The sequence below is a fragment of the Pyxicephalus adspersus genome, chromosome 3, assembly GCF_032062135.1.
Source record: "Pyxicephalus adspersus chromosome 3, UCB_Pads_2.0, whole genome shotgun sequence".
Taxonomy (NCBI): Eukaryota; Metazoa; Chordata; class Amphibia; order Anura; family Pyxicephalidae; genus Pyxicephalus; species Pyxicephalus adspersus.
Genome location: NC_092860.1, coordinates 120,250,700 through 120,268,368, shown reverse-complemented (window position 1 = coordinate 120,268,368; position 17,669 = coordinate 120,250,700). Strand labels below are relative to the sequence as shown.

Below are 17,669 nucleotides of genomic sequence, written 5' to 3'. Positions count from 1 at the left end.
GACACACATACATACATAGACACACACACATACAAATTTACACAAAGGATTTTATGCATGACTGTGTACACACATACACAAAACCTAATAAAATCTAGTACTGCAGACTCACCATCATAGCTTTGGTATTTGACAGACGATGGAAGATGTAGACTGAACGGCAATGGCCATAAAATAGAAGGTCGTTTACATTCCGGCTTCTTATAGCCCAGCATTGCCATAACAAGATTGGAACTATGCAGCTTTAGCACAACACAGAAAAGCTTATATGTAATCACAAGTTACTGTTCTCTAGCCGTCATGGGCGAATAATTCATAATCCAAGCACTGAGTCTCCTCTGCACACTGCCTGATCTTCATACTTCACTATTATAGGCTCTCCTTTAAGCAGTATTACAGCCTTCATAGTCTGTTACTTATCAATGTTCCTCCTCCACCATTATCTTACTCTGCTTGGCTCCTCTCCCCGTTTAAAAGGCTTTTATCTTACAAACCACATTATCAATGCTGGTCCTAATGCAGCCTTAGTTGGGTCCCTGGGCAGCTCTTCCCTCATGTTTATGCACTTATCGAATCCATCCTCTGCTCCTCACCAAGACAACACATGTAACAGCATCAGCAGCACTTCTCTCCTGGGACAGGGCTCTGTGGCAGCAAGGTTCACAAGAGAAACAAAACTCTTACAGGAATGCCAAACTTTTCACATACCAACTGACACAAACTAGTACAAACTACCTACCATGCCTATATACTTTATATTTTGTATACCCATATATAGTTAACAAATGTTTAGCCAATTCTCTTTAAATTATGTCTTCATACAAATAAATAATATATTTTTGCTAGGATTGTTAACTCAATAAACATTCTTGGGTAGAGATGCAACACAGGTTTTTTACTGGCCTGACTGGTAATTGTTGCCCGTGGCATTATTATGGTAAAAAATAATGTTTATGCAATTCAGTGTAGTATTATGGAGCCCAGGCCAGTGTAATGGGCTGGGAATGGAGGCGGGTATGGCCACCACAACCTGAGCTTGGTCCACCAACTGTCCTTTAACAATGGAGCACTGGCAAAATCTAGTAGTAACAAAGGAGAATCCAAAAAGGCACACAACACAGGTATTCCAACAAAATCTGATCTTTTTTTGTCTCTGAATTCCAACAAAATATAGCAAGTGCGTCATACACACACACACACACACACACACACACAGATATTTCACCATATTACATGGTCTTAGAGGTCACTGCAACTAGGAACGTTTTGCCAAAATTAAAGAAAATCCCAAAAATGTTCCCATGGAGAGAAGTTATTGGTTATATGAATATACAGCAACAGTGCTCTTCCAAATTCTTCTAGCTCTAATTTCACCACAAAAACAATAGTACACTGCATTTGTACTGACAAAAGCTTGGGGAGGCACTAAATGTGCCAACCCCTATCCACAGGGTTAGGTAACAATTCCCAGAACCTTGTCAGTTTCTTCTTTGGTGCCTAATTGTAAACATGCACTGGCCAACCATACCTTTATTTCTAAATTGTTTCATTCACAGATGTGAAATTGATCATTTTCAATTTTCTTAGTAAAGTCTTTGAGCTCAGCATCTTAGAATAATAAAGTAGGGTTTTGCCATAATATGCAGATATTCTAGCACACCTATACACAGACAAGCATATAGACTGGCCCTCGTTCACCAGCTGAAAGTACAATACGTTTTAAAAGATCAAAGAAATACAATGAATCAAATACAAGATGTGACAGTACTGCTTAGATAGTGGATGCAACAGACCATAAACTCAGAATTAAAGCCTCTTTGAATTTGCCTCAAAAATATCGCACAGTTAGCCACTCTCCATTACGGAGCTGCAACTTGGAAAAAGCAAACATGCAGCTATATGCCATCATGTCTACAACTGAATGCATAACATGTTTCACAACCACTCACATTCCGAGAAAAGGGATTGATTGGGACCAAAGGTGAGCCTGTGGCAGCCAGCTGCAGTTATCTGAACTCTGAAATGGACCTAAGCTTTGCACTTAATGTTCTAAATCTTGTACAGTTTACTCAATGCACCCAGACAAGAAGGAAAAAGAAAAAATAGAATAATGGTTCTACAAGAACACAATATTCATATGGAGACATACTTTCCTTTTTCCCCCCAATCACTCCATTGAGATGTACTTTCCTTTTTTCCAATCACTTGAAAACAACAAACAGTTTGCATCAAATCACAATGTGATAATGAAGACCGAGCTCTATTTTAACTAACATTTTAATAATCCTTTATAATTTACTTGTTTGGCCTGCTTAATATGAATATTTTGGTATATAATTTTTTTTCTTGAGGTACCCTTGGGGCCATTTCATATTTGCAATACATCAGTGTTTAATTGCTGGCTCAACAAAATGGAAATGGTTGGGAACATCTTGTGTACATTTTCACTGCTGTGTTGTGCCACAGTTCCTAAACAGTGTTTTTTGCCCTTGTGTTCTATGTGGTTCTATTTGCTGCTCTTGGGCTCATAGCCGCAGACCCAAGGGTCAGCATCCAAGGGTCCCAATATATAAAGTGTTTAGAGTTCTCCAAAACAGAATGACTACACTTAATTACCTACTCCTCCCCTCCTTCTTATCCATGTCTTTATATATAGACACATTAAAAAAAAAAAAAAAGTTGGCATCCATTAACCTTTGTGTGTTCATACGGTTCCTTGCCTTCTAAAGCTGGTCCTAAAAAGTTATAGAACTGGTACAGCATATAAAAAAGACAATATACAGTATATATGTTAGAAAAACCACAACTATAATCAATTTCCAGGCCTCGCAATCCCTATCCCAACTGCAGTGTTTACCATTGCACATGTCTTCATAAGTCAGAAAGCATTAGTAGGGGAGTAATGCCATATTTATATTACAGAGAGCCCGGTATTTGCCATGTAGTAGTAGAAGGCTGCCACCTGGTGTACATATAAACTATGGGACTAGTGGTACTGCGCCCAGTCTTCTAACAAATGAGTTTACCATCACCAAATCTGACTTTACAAACTGGAGAATGTTATGCACACGCCTACAGATCTCTGTACAGTAATCTACACAATGTTCTCATTATGATGATTCTTGGCATACGGGGGGTTGAGCTCTAGCCAGGACTAACGCTATTTATTCCAGCGTGACACACAATATAAACCATGCCATACCACAAAAAGGCTAAATCAATTATGTAAAAGCAATTAAATGTGATCTTGCATCTTTATAGGAAAAAAAAAATATATGGATCTGACGGTTCAGTGTCAGCCAAGATTAATGTTATGAACCAGCACAAGGTAACAGAAGCACTTTTTTCTAACAACTGAACATTTGGCTATTTTAGGGCTTCTGGCAAATCTACAGTCATTTATGAAAAAAAAAAAAAAACTTCTTGGAGTCAAACAAAAAGGCACCCAGTGTTAAAAACATCTGGCCACAACGTTTTAACACGACACCTACTGCATAACATTTCCAATAGTAAACCTTCCCTAATGAAAACATGCAGGATGAAAATGTTTACTTTTTCTTAAAGTACTATTTGGCTATCATACTGTCCCACAGCAACTAGCATTTACAGAATGACTACGCAATGGCAGCCACCACATTTCCTTTACTGATGGAAAGCTTTGTGTTTACAATAATTTTACAGGTTCAATGGAAAGCTCTAGCTGAATCCTGCAGGCAGTAGTAAAAGCCATCTAATGCCAAAAATGCAATGCCGTGGAACTTTTCACATGAACATTTATAAGCTTATATCAGAGGGGAAAAATATCACTATGTTAATTAAACAAGAAAAATTATCAATAACAAAAAGTACCAAGACTGACCACTTGGTGGCAGTGTCTAGCATTGCATGCAAATGTCAACCAGTAAAGACTCTACTTGTAAAACATTCTGATCCTCATTCCAATATTTTACACTGAGGATTTCCTTTACCTACATTGGGCAATACAGCAAGCTCCATACCAACAGAATTAAACTACCTTTAGCTCTTTATACCACCACCTAACCCATCACAAAGTCGTCTAAAAGCGGTTGCAAATTCTGGACGCTTAGGCTATGTATACATGTTAGACTTTTGACGTTGGAAAGGATCTTTCAGTCTTTTCCCACAACAAAAAATGCATGAACGAGCACCGTACATACAATAACATTCTACTCTATGGAGAAGGGAGGGGGCAGAACAAGCAAGCAGCACCCCACCGCGCTCTCTCCCCTTCACTTGCATTACAGCGGTATGCCAACTCCTCCATGCTCACTTTCATTCATGACCCAATACTAATGTGTACATCTCCTCATCACAGCCCTCCTGGTATATGCCTACACCGCTCTATAACCCCATTATAAATAGAACCGTGTGGTCTAAATGCAATCATATTTCATTAAACTTTGAGGATGAAGCGGAATTTGAGGCTTTGAGAACTACCTCTTAAACATTCTACCCATTTATATCCACAAAGGAGATAAAACGTACATTTCAAAGCTGGGTGGTCAAAAGGTTGGTGGGCCAAATTTAGTGCTCCCAGTGTGCCCCTGTATTTTGACCAAACTTTTCAGTAACCACTCAAAAGAGCCCAGTTACTGCAAAATTCCAGGTGGCACACCCAGCTACAAGGAGCTTAGAGTAAATTCATGATTTTAAATCCCAGAGACCATTATTATGATTTTAAAAAAAGCAGTGTAGTAGAAGCAAGAGCAAACCTGCAGGGTCCAGAATCCGGACCGCACATGCGCAGGTAGCCATGTGTCAGAAATTTTGTGGCGTCATGATGCCAGAAGTCACCCACTCTCCCATCGCAGGCTCAGACCTGCTTGCTAAACATCCTGGGGGGGGACAAGAGCGAAGGCCCGTGGACACAACAAACATGTCCATACAGGGGACAAGATCAGTGGTGTCCCACACAAGCCCAAGGGGGAGGATGAGTTTTTTTATTAAATGGATTTGTTGCAGATTGGATTGGTAGGGATGGGGAGAATAAATGTAGAATGTGAGAGAATCAAATATGGAATAGGTAGTATGATTGACCAAAGATTGATGAAAAGGGTGTGAAATTTAAGAATGAATGAAAGGGATAGAGGGATGGAAAAATTATAATGAATGAGAAGAAAAAGAGGAGGGAAATGGAGAAGTGAATGAATGTGTGTGAGTGTGCCAGAGAAGGGCATTGTGTGAGGGTAAGAGTAATTTTTCTGCGGAACACCAAAATTTTCTCACAGACCACTGGTTGGCAACAGCTGCTGTAGAAGACAGTGAGATGAGGGACATGTTATATGACTGATTGAGAGGCCTGCTAATTAAGGCCCCTTTGGAAATCAATGTTCCTTCTACTTACTGCTGGAGCCTTGGACGGCTGTACAAACACCAAAGGGTCCTCAGGCCACAGGATCAGAACCATGGTGTTAGAAATTTGCATGCCACTGGACACGGCTGCCCCTTTTTACAGGAGACTTGGTGATTGGAGCATTGAAGAGCATTTATAGGTATCACATGGATGCATTCTTCATGCTGCACAAATGTTAAATGTTGTAGGCCTTTGTAAATCGCTTCCTTATTTTTTTTAAATCAAAAGTTATGGGGGATCCCAGAGCAGTACGAAGAAAAAGTAAAAAAAAGAATTTTAAAGCCTTAAATTTCCAAAGGAAGCTACAGTGTGAACTTATTAACAAATGTTAAATTGCTTTCTGATACACCAACAAAAACATGTAAATGTATGCAAAGTTTTAACGTTCTTTGTACTCTGTGTGCTTTGCCCAAGAGCCATTCTCATTTGTGACATAACAAGTTAAGTGTTAACAAGCCATAACACTAAACAGATTATGCAAGTCCTAATTAAGGCCTGAACGGATTTATCATTAGACAAATTATTGGCAACAGATACCTATTACTACTATACAAAACATCAACATGCCTCTTCATGTAGGAAGATCTTAGGACTTGATAGAGCATAGTTCCAGTACTATTGTGTCAAAACATCAATCTTTTTTTTTTACTTAAAAAATGGAAGAACATCATTTAGCAGGAAAACTGCCCAGCTCCTTTGATTTTTACAGATTTTGAGTTGTCCACTGGGGGTTGAGCAGGCTCTCTGCCAAGTTATCTTATTAGTTTTTTTTTGTTACGAGATCCTAAGAAAAGAAACAGATATTGAAAACATTTTCTCTGACGAGCAGTATTCATGTCGCTACTGGAAGTGATCATCAACTAGGTTTCTTTACTGTTGGTTTCCGAATTGTTGATTCTTCTCTAGAAGATGAAGATTTTTCCACACTGATTCTTTAAAAGAAATGACAATAACTTGTCTCATCATAATATTTACAAATTTTAGTCTTTTTAACCTATGTCAGATTTTTTCACACAAAAAGCTCAAACATTGCACAGAGTGCAGTCGGACATTCTTACTTATGGGATGTGCGGCAGTGTTTCACATGTACAACACATAGCACAGGATTTTCCTAGGGTGTAAACTAAGCCAAGGAGTTGGTAAAAGTATCTGGACAGCCTCAGGCTTCTTACTTAGAACTGACAAGTTTTCTAATGTCATCAGCAATTGGGGAAGCATGATTCTTTCAGCTCGCAGTTTTCTTCAGCTGTACGGCTGTCGAAAAACAAAATTTGCGATCATGTCACCATATCAGAAGTATACGTTTTCAAAACAGTTTCTTTTGCCTTCAATTCCCTATTTAATGCCTTTCAGTATTCCATACCATTGATGTGTCGCTATGCTCTTACCTGTACATGGCTGCTGGCTCCCTCTTGGTGGTGAGGTTACTCTGACAGTCGCTGTGCTCCTTCCAACACTTGCCCTTCGCTGTTCAGTGGAATAAAGTCTGGCTTTTGACGTGGAAACTGACTGAGTGGTTGGGTTTTTCAGGGACAGAAGTTGATTATGAAGGTTCTTGCTGGGAGTAGATAACTTTGCCGAAAAAGGCTGCAAAACAAAATTACTTCTGATTAGCAAACAAAAATCAAGGAGAGTTTATAAATTGTCCAATATACTATAAGAGAGCTTGGAAACAGAGGTTTAAATCGTGTCGTTATCTGTATGTGCAGGATCGGTGCTATACGATCGTTCGTAGATATCGTGCAGGATCGTTCGTCGTTCGTTTAACAACGATAATAATTGGAAGTGTGTACGTAGCTTAAAGCCACTGCAGTCATAATACGGACAAGTGAATCTCTTTCAGTGTGCAGCAGGAATCCGATAAACCCCAAAGTGCTGTGAATGAGCCATATGTTGGCTCACCTGAATATACAGTATATGCTTGCTTAAATGAACGCTGCACAGTCTACACCAGCACACGCTCAAGCACTTTGCTGTGCAATGATGACAGTTTGCCGATTTGCTGCAGCAATTAAAAAAAAAAAAAAAACTGTTAAGCTGCCAAGTATGTGACACACCTCCACATCTCAAGGACACAACAGTGCCCTTGTCAAAGGATTAACTTCAGGAGAAACAAAACCACAAATTCTTTCACATAATGGAAGTATGACCATGCTCTTCACAGCATACTTGATCAGAGCAGGCTAAAATGTCTTAACACCAGTGAAGGAACATTCCAATTGAAAGCTTTGACAACAAATATAGTCAATTTGAAACCAACAACTGCACTACAAAACTAATAAAACTTTAAAAACCCAAGGCAAAAACTGTCAAAAAATCTTGAACTAGTCACAAAAAAAAGATTATCCTTAAAATTACAACCTGCTAAACCTTTTCCCTGCTAACCTTTTATTCCTCCCTTTTAATTCCACAGCCTATAACTTCTCACTACACTTTACGGTACAATAAAATTATGCAAAATGAATTCTTCCAGTTTGGGATGACATATCTTTGCCTGAGCACAAAGAAAATGGACAATAAACTGAACTTGACAGCCATTTTGCATGTAAAAGCACTCCCAAAGTTTAAGAGAGGATGCCACTAAGGATAAAATGTAAATGGTGTCTTATTTGCTTCCTTTAATCTTCAAAGGAGGAACAAGAAATACTCCTGTACAGATTTCCCTTTTTTCTAGCTATTGATTTTTTGCCATGACTAGGACGGATGCCACTAGAACACATTGTGAATGGAGCAAACTGAAAAAATACCTATTCTGCAGACATTAGTAGTTACATCTTGCTAGTACCAGATTGGTTCCCCCTTGGTCTTCAGAACTGCTTTAAGTATGTGTGGAATAGAGATTCATCAAAATCTGGGAACATTCCTGGTGGATATTGGTTACTATTGATATCGTAGCATTACCGAGTTGATGCAGATCTGTCATATCTCATTCCACCACATTCCAAAGGTGATCTAATGGATTGAGACCTGGTGACTGTGGTAATCAGAGTACAATAAACTCACATCATGCTTAAAATTTGTCTTCACAGATTCTCTTCTGCATACCTCGGTTGTAACAAGTGGTTATTTGAGTTACTTTTTCCTTCTATAGGTGCAAACTAGTCTGGCCTTTCTGCTTAGATCACTGGGATCAACACAGCAATTTCACTGACAGAACTGCCACTCAATGTATATTTTCACTTTTTTGGATCATACTCTGTAAACCTTAGAGATGGCTGTGTGGAAAACCCAGCAGATCAGCAGTTTCTGAAATACTCGGACCAGCCCACCTGACACCAACAACCATGCCATGTTCAGTCACTCAAGGCTATTGAGTAGGTATATCTAATAAAGTAGCTGGATTTCCGTTTCTGCATTATTCTTAGATCACTATTAGGTCGAGATATTTACCAGCTTGACTGTAACCTGGAAGACCAAGCTTGAAGCCTGGATATGCATCCATTTCACTCTTAAGGCTAGCAGGTATACTAAAATGCTGCATGGAATAGTAATATCCGGGTAATTATTTTGGGTACAACCGACAATTATGAAAAGGACAAGCTTGGCAACATTGCTTGAGAAAAAATTGAGGTCAACACCTTTTGCAAACTTCCTTTATTTGTAGTTAGTAGAATAAATTTGAATTAAATTGTACTAATGTTCCAACTTATCTACCCATTTCTTATCTGCTATACAAGTTTTCTTGTAAGACAACAGTATCTTTATTGGGCTTATCTTGAAGAAAAAGGAGCACAAAAAAGGTAATAAAATATACAGCTACCAATGCCAGCTGTGCCAAACTCGTAAGTCTCTTATTTCCTGGCCACTTAAATGCAACATTACCATGAAGAGTTAAGCTCCCATATTAATACATTATAACTATACTTACTGCCTGTAAAGTGTTTGCTAAAATATACCCTGGTTAAAAAAAATGTTTTTTTATAGATCTGGTGGAAGGTTCCAAACATACAGGGGTTGGAGAGAAATAAAACGCGCTCCTTTTTTGACTTACGTTAATCCAAAAATTTACAAAACCAGAATGGACAAAACCATAAAATATAGGTGGATATGATCCATTATTCATGACAATTTTTTAGAGCTTGCAAGCTACATTTGTAGTCCCATAAACAAAGTCTTATCTATACCTACAACTGTGGTATGCTATTCAGGCCATAGTTCTCCCCAGAGCTTTTTAGCCGCTTGCTCCGCCCGGCTGATTTGAATACCCCGCCCAGCTCTATGGCCTGTTACCAATCCTAGGTGCCTAGCAGTTGCCAGAAGTCACTCAGAAGGGGTAAATATTTTTTGATGCTAATATGAGCTAAGCCTCACTTGTTACACCACATTCATTATACTATTACACTACTACAAAGGAATAAACTCTTAAAACTTAGAACACTAGGAAGTTGGGTCACAATACAGGGCATAGGACACTTGTGGCAAAATACATAGAATAGAAAAATTGGATATACTAACGGGGCAGGCATTTCAAAGTTGTAACAAATAATTGGGAGAAGGTAGAACACTGAAAAAATAAGAGGTTACTGATTACCCATGGCATAAACAACTGGAAGCACTAAATTTGCCGTGTTTTGCCACACCCCCTTTTTTACCACCCGGCTACAGCTTCCTACCACCCGGCTGAAAAAAATGTCTGGGGAGAACACTGCAGGCACAAACTAAAAAAGCAAAATTAGATAAATAAACCCCTGTCCAAATTTCCTGCATGAAGTTACATTCTAATTATAGGCTATTTAATCAAAACTTGTTAAAATATCACAAGAAAACTGAGATGATACGCCAGAAGCATCAGTTAATATCTTTCTTGTGGGTAAGACTTAAGCACACGTGTATGGATCTAACATGACAGATGTTATTAATCATTACTGCAATAATGGTTAAATACTATAATTACCTTTACTCCCCCATATCTATGTTCTGGGACACAGATCACACCCAAGTCTTAATATCTTCATTTCCAGCACATGAGAAGCTTTTTATTTTGCACATGTAAAAAGTAGAATAAATCCATACATAAAATTACACAAAAGATCTGAAGCTAGAAGTTTATTTGGATTAGCTGACAATATAGCATTTTACAGACTAATCATTGCAAAGGGCACTCCTGTAACTATAACAATGGAGTGGAAATGTGAAATTAGAAAAGGGCAGTTTGTTATTCTACCTACTTATAGTTAGAATAAGTATTCAATGATCATTTTAATAATCATAAATGACTAACAATGTCTGTTGTCAAAAAAAACAGACTTAAAAAATGGTTTTAAGATGTCCATTACTGAACTGGCTTCAATTTAGGAGAATATTATGAATCACGGTATTCTCATTTATTTATGACCTGACCGTATATAAATGAAAAAAAAAAATAGAAAGCTACAACAAGACGTATATAAAGTATAAAAAGTTTGTTTTACTTTGCTGCTATGAATCAGAAGAGCACTACAGTGGTCATTAGGACACTCCTTAATACAACAACCTCTCCCCTTCACGCACTACTATGTTAATTTCATCCATGTTGTTGGTGTTAAGAAATTTTGGGTTGTTACATTTCAGTGGAAGGCTGGCTCATGTAAGTGGATATAATATTGTTTTTGTTGAAAATTTTTTTTAAAAAATTTAGTGGATTCTTTAAGACTATGTTGTTAAAAATCCTTGTAAGTCTTTTCCTGAGGAAGCAGACAATAGTTCCATGAAACGCGTTGAAAAGATACCCATGGAGATCTGTTCAGCTATTTTATTTAAGTGATGTATATCAGCTATTTTTTTTATGTGATGTATATCAGCTATTTTAATCATGATTGTTATAATAAAAATTTGACATTTTTAATTATATTCAAAAACATAATTTATTCAAAATATATATGCCCAAAAAGTCTCTTCTAAAACAAGAAAAAGCCTATATAACATAAAAGCCTATATGAAAAATTTACCTACTATAGAACTAAAAGCTTGTTTGTGGGTGGGAAGCTTCTGCCATAAATCGGCAAGTATGCACAGCACATTCTTACTGTGTCCAGCGCCAGGTCCAGGACCTGTCTCTCGTAACATGATCCGCTAAACTAAAACCCTGTGCTCGAAAAAAAAAAGTGATTGTAAAAACACCACACAAAAAACGTGCACTGGGGTATTATTGTGATCCTCCTCTAAAGAGTAAGGGCCACCCAGTTTCCCCAGACCCCCCAGGGCAAAGCTTCTGACGGGGGCTGGGTACTAAGACCATACAGCCGAAGCTGGAATGGGCCTACTAGCCTGTCTGACCGAAGTCAGACAGGGTCCTTTCTCTATAGGACTGCCTAGGCAATCCCAACAAATACTAGTCTTTAATACAAGACAGACTCCCAGTAAGGAAGAGTACCTGACCATAAAACCCAAAGTACTCCCCAATACGTCAGGGCTAACCCATAAGGGAATAGCATCCTTCATCAAAAGTGGCACACAAATACCACACAAGTGACAGTGACATAACAGAAAAATACATAAAAAAATATGTGCACAGTGCACAACACGCTGGGCAAAGAGTAACAAATTGCCCATCTGCGCTAGCCGCAGCTAGTGCAGAATGAAGGAGATGTGCTAAAATCAGCGTACACAGGCACGTCACATGCTAAATCAACAGTGGGTTCACCACTCCCATTGTGATTTTAGGGTACCCCTGGATCGCCACTCCAGGGGGACGAAACTAAGCGAGATTCGGCCGCTCTCAAGACCTGATGGCCAGACCAAGGGTTCCCCGCTCCGACCAGTGGGACAGACTGCAATCTGGGAGCTCCTTATCAGGGCAGGCTCCATGCCTCTCTTGCCAGGAACACAGTGCTGTTCCTTTCCTGCAAACTTGAAGGACAAACTTAGTATATTGTCCAAATTGTAGGTTCCAATAGTAACGATAACCCCCCAGAAGATTGTTTATACAAAATATCATCAGTATTCACTTGACAGGGCGTGTTGGGTAAGAGTTGTAAACATGATCTGAACTGCACACACAAGGCAGATAAACACACTTGGTGCACCAAGCCCCCTCCTTGTACAAGACACACCTTTAATATGGAACAGTCTGTATTTTTAGGAATCCCTAACTGAACAGTACATTCCTGAACAACCCATTTGTCAGATTTCTGATAAACATACCTGTGCAGAAACAGACACTACTCTATAGGGGTAGTACAGGTTAACAGATTTTTGTTGCAGCATGTGCGGCCTTAAAAAAAATTGCCGCAGGTCCAGTTTTTTCACTATTGCCAGCCAATGTAACATAAGTTAAAAAAAAAAAAAGGTGTTGTGGCAAAAATATGTGCAGCGTGTGCTGTGAGAAGGCATGCAAGATCTAGCACGTACATGTTACATATAACTTTTAGAATATTGGGAGTTTTTTCATTTACGTGCCCCATAAACACTGATCTAGAATATGGACCAACAAATCTCATTGTGAAAAAAAAACAAGCAGGCTTAAAATTGGTCTTGAAAATTTGGTAGATTGGTCTTGAAAACCTGGTAATCTATATTAGGAACAGATTGCTACAAGGGTTTATATACAAACTTGAAAAACTTTACAACATACCAGGGCTACATAATTACTAAAAAAGAGTCAAACATTTTAGCAAGTATAGCATGTCCCATTGTAGGCAGAAGTGGTTTCTCTCTGCAGACAGTCATAATTCCCCCAGGCCTTTAGATGAAGACAATCCTATTTTCTGCTGGATGCCTTAACACTCCCTATCAAAACATTTAATAAGCGAGTTTCAGCCTTCCAAATGGCTCCAGGTAGAACAAGTGGCAACTAAAGCAAAGTGATTATGTAATAAAGGCAACAATGTTACTGAAGCGCCCACACTGCTTGCAGCAGATTAAAAACCTGCTGGCTAAGGATAAAGGGAACCTGTCACAGAGCAATGTTATTATGAGATTATGTGACAAGATTACATGGCCTGGCAATCAGAATTAGTATGTGGCACCGCTTTTATCTGGGGTGCTTTGCAATTTTACAAATTGATATATTGTTGGCATGTGTTTCTGAAGGAAATAAGAACAGTAACTAAGTTGGCTGTTATTATTGATCTATTTTCATAAATACAAGCCATCTATCTCAGTAGTCGAGTCAGACACAGGACCTGCACACTGATCAGGCATTTTTGTTTTAAGCACTGCATGCTTATTCCATACCGCCAACAAAGTTTTGAGGTCAAGAAAATTTGGATGTACTCATTCAAATATCAGATAGGAGTGTACGATTTCTAAATTCAGCAAAAGAAGAATCAGATCCAGAATGGATTTGTTTATAATACAATCCCATGGGACATAACATCTACTATTCTTTACCATGAGGCTGACAAAGACCAGATGGTAATATTGTGGATGTGTAGGACTTTGTTGTACATCTTCATAGTAAACTCAATAAAAGTAGACCTGGTTGCCAGTCACTGATAAATATCACAATATATCTTTAATTTCCTAAATATGTTATATTTAATGGCCTTTATTTTATGGTTTGTGTCACCCAGAACCACAAATGTTGCAGAGGTTTTGGGTCTAGAAGGACAAGCATTTGCAATATACACAATTGGCTCACATGAGTGTATTATTCACAAGTCTTTCAGAAAAAGTGTGAAGTTCCAGCTCTACATATACGTCGCACAGCAAATGAAAACGTGATTTATGTGTCCTGCAGGCAATATGACCGATCACTTCCTCCCATGGATGTGTTCCAAACAAAACAGCTCTGAGGCATACAGTAAATTATTAATTACAAAGTTCTTCTCATTGAATCTAGATACCCAACCTATCAAAAATATCTGCCAGCGCTTACTTCCAGAGAATGCCATTTACCTGTTTGTCAATCTAACCATTTGGCTTCATTACCAAGTCATGAAAACATGAGTCAGGGACAGCACAACAGCAAGGCAACCAGAGTTTTAAAAAGTAGAGAATGGCCGTTTAATGACAGGTTTGCTTTAATGCTGCTCACTAAATTCACTCTAAGCTCAGAAACTTAGGAATTTTCTACTTTACTATACAGCAAATTGAAAGCACCTGTCTCCATAATGAATGTAAACGGTAAAGAGTTTCTACGCAGTTTCCATCTGCTTACACAACAAATCTTATTTTGAACACATAGAATAGTGATGACCTGGAACTGTCACCCTGTGAAAAAGGGCTTATCACAATATAATCAATGTAGTACAGGGTTATAGACTTATTTTCAATAATTGTCACAGGAATGGTAATCTGTCAATAAATCAACACTATGTGAGCAGTTAAAAATTCCCTCTGTAAATGGCACACATTTGGTAGCTTTCTAGAGAATTCTTCTAAATGTAATTCTCAAAGCAGGTATGAATGCAGCGCTTGTATTTATTATACAACCAGTGCATGTACCTAAATATGACCCGGTAAAAGCATCTTACAAAGCTTGTACAGAAATGATCAAACTGGTCAAACTGGTGGTATTTATCATGCTTCCTAATGTTTTTTGTTGCCACTACTTCCTTCCAGTCTGCTGCTTATTTTTACTGATATGACGGGAATAGAACAAGTGGTAGTTACTGTAAAAAAAATCAGGCCTCATATCCTGCCAAACATTGACAGAACTGTGTAAATCCCAAGTCCCTATACCCACAAATGCTAATCATTAGCCAGTATAACAGCTCACTTATTATATGCTTTATCTGTACATTTAGGTTTTTGCTGGTGTTCAACTATAACATCACTTGTCTTGAGTGAGAGCAAATAAGCAGTGATGAAGACAATTCCACCATACATACATCTGCACTTGACATGATTAAAAAGAATTACAGGGATCATACTTTGACCTCCAAGGCTTTGTTTGCACACACAGAGCCGTGTGTTGCCTGGAGGGAGACAACAATACCATGCTGACAACCCTGCACAGCTCCTTTCACTGCCCTTTTCACCTGTCACCACACTATGGTACCTGAACAAACCCTGACAGACGTCCCATGTATTCACCCCTGTTCAGGAGTCAGTCTACAGAATTTTAGCATTAGAGCTAAAAGCACAACTTTGATTTAAAAAACACTTTTACGCTATACTACACTACATCTAATAAACACAAGGAAAAAAGAAAGAGCTTAAGAGAAAACCTGTGCCCAAACTATGGGCATTAAGGAATTTTTACACCTAGGAGTCACACTAGACCACAAGAACACCTGACGGTTATAAATCATTGCTTACTAGATCTACTTAAGGTTTTGAGTAAAAGTAGGAAGCTCCGAAGTTTTTAGTGCTTCTTGTGAGCATTTTCAGGAGTGCCAGTGACAAAGTGGAGAGAATTCCCATTTTTTTTCAAACACTATGAAACCTAAAAACAGCAGAAATCTCCGAAAAGGGAAACAAAACGGTTATAGTTAGGTTTCCATATGACAGAAAGGCACCAGTTACATCAAAAATCAGAGCAGGAGAAGAGCCTTTACAACTGTTGAGGACAGAAGTTGAAGCTCTACACTGTACACATTTTTGTTGGATTCGCCAAGTTCAAGAGTAGATAGAAAGATTTCATCTTCAGGGTAATCTGTAAGCAGAACAAGAGGCAAGGAGAAATCTTCAGAGGAACTTGTTCTGCTAACCCCCCCCCCCCCCCCTAAAAACCTTTGCCAAGGATGATGAACTTAAAAGAAGTTTTTGGCTCTACCCTTACCCACCATGAAGCAGACAACAAGGTTAAAACACATGTGGATCAGGTCCCAGAAAAAAAAGGGCAGGGTCTGATTAAATCCCCCATTATCCAACCACAAGTTAATTACCAGTATAGTGACCCTTTAGCAATTGTGGTTAAAAGACACCATGAATATCAGTACAATTCTTTATAGAACTTAAAACTCCAAAAGAAAAAACCCATACTGTTAGAAGGAGACAAATAGGCAGATACAACTGTTTTGTATCTTAATCTAAAAGAGAATTCACGTATGCAGGTCAGTCAGTGCGTCATACTACAGACTTGCCCTGCACCTCGTTCACAAATATAACCAGGTTTAGGAAACCTTTTCTACACTAGAGCAATGTATTGGTGATAAGACGTTTGTTTGTAGCTACCAGTTACAGTGACGGACAATTGTAAATACAACTTCGTAAAACAAGATTGTCAGTGGTGTTTATTTAATTGGGCTTCAGTTTACACTATATATTGCTATTGAACGCAAAAAAATATTCTACACTGCATCCTTTTCAAAAAAGGATTTGCCTAAAGATCACGTATAAGCCTGTATAACAGGACATTCTTACCTAGATCTTAAGCACTTTCCCTAAGGGGAAATATAATACAACAACAAGAACATGCTGTCAGTTGTATTTGACAGAAATCAAAATATTTCTGCTTTTGCCTGTGTTAAGCTAAAGTAGTATAAAAGCCACCAATCCTTTAAATATACCACCAAGTACCTGTAAAATAGTGTTGTTCTGATTTTTATATTTCTTAATAAAAAACAATAGTGATGTTCAAAGTCTTGGAAGTCAGATTTTTTTTGTATTTTAGCAACATTACAGTACAATGTCTCCTAAGGGGCTTTATGGGGTTTCACTTTATATTTGCCAAATGGGGCAACGTCTCCATGCATATATGCTAGTTGATTTAAGACATCATTTTACCCACAAGTGATCTTTTGGCTGCAGGTGTCATCTCTTTGGAATGCCCAATGGCAACCTCTCTCCATGGGTCTTTTCCCATTTCATTTCTTTTCCCCCCCAATTAATTTCCTGCAAAACCTAGAACGTAACCTCTTATAGGAGATGTTGCAAGTGTGCAAATCTTGTCACCAAAAGAGAAACCCAACTTAACTACACATATTTCTGATGATGCATGAACACCTTTGAACAGTACTTTTAGTAAAAATACACCGAGACCCTTAAACCAAAATTCTGACAAAATACACGTTACCAACATAATAAGAAAAACAGAACAGAGATGGAACTGCTGGATCTGGATTGTATTTGGCTACTACAGAGAAATTTGTGGTTTTGGCAGTGACAGCCTGAAATCTGATTCTTTTAGTCGTCAGGGAAGTGTACATGAGTGCAGTACAGAGGGGCCATGATGAAATCCTTATGCGTAAATGTAAACATGAACTGCATCATGATGTTCTGAAATAAGCACAAGGATCATGCTTCTATCACAAGGGATTATACACAGGACTGCAGTGTGTGATGAATAGTAAAATAAAGAGCTTTCCACAAGTTTAGACATTTTCTAAAAGGAAAAAATTAGGCTTGGGCACAACATTATGAATAACCGACTAAAAATCACGTGGCATAGGAAAAAAACTGAACACATGACCAGCCTTTTTCATATGCA

General features: G+C 38.4%; 1 protein-coding gene across 6 annotated transcripts in view; it reads right to left on the bottom strand.

Moving 5' to 3' along the window:
• The window catches only part of MTUS1 (microtubule associated scaffold protein 1), a 120,123-nt gene that overhangs the window by 76,743 nt on the left and 25,711 nt on the right, over nucleotides 1-17,669 (bottom strand). For 4 of the 6 annotated variants that reach the window (XM_072406168.1, XM_072406169.1, XM_072406167.1 and 1 more), the window contains exon 3: nucleotides 6,763-6,961. In XM_072406168.1, the coding sequence (XP_072262269.1) occupies nucleotides 6,763-6,961 (199 nt within the window). Of the gene's footprint in view, nucleotides 1-112; nucleotides 239-6,762; nucleotides 6,962-17,669 lie in introns of those variants that run through there. The other 2 variants (XM_072406174.1, XM_072406172.1) reach the window with 2 other exon arrangements.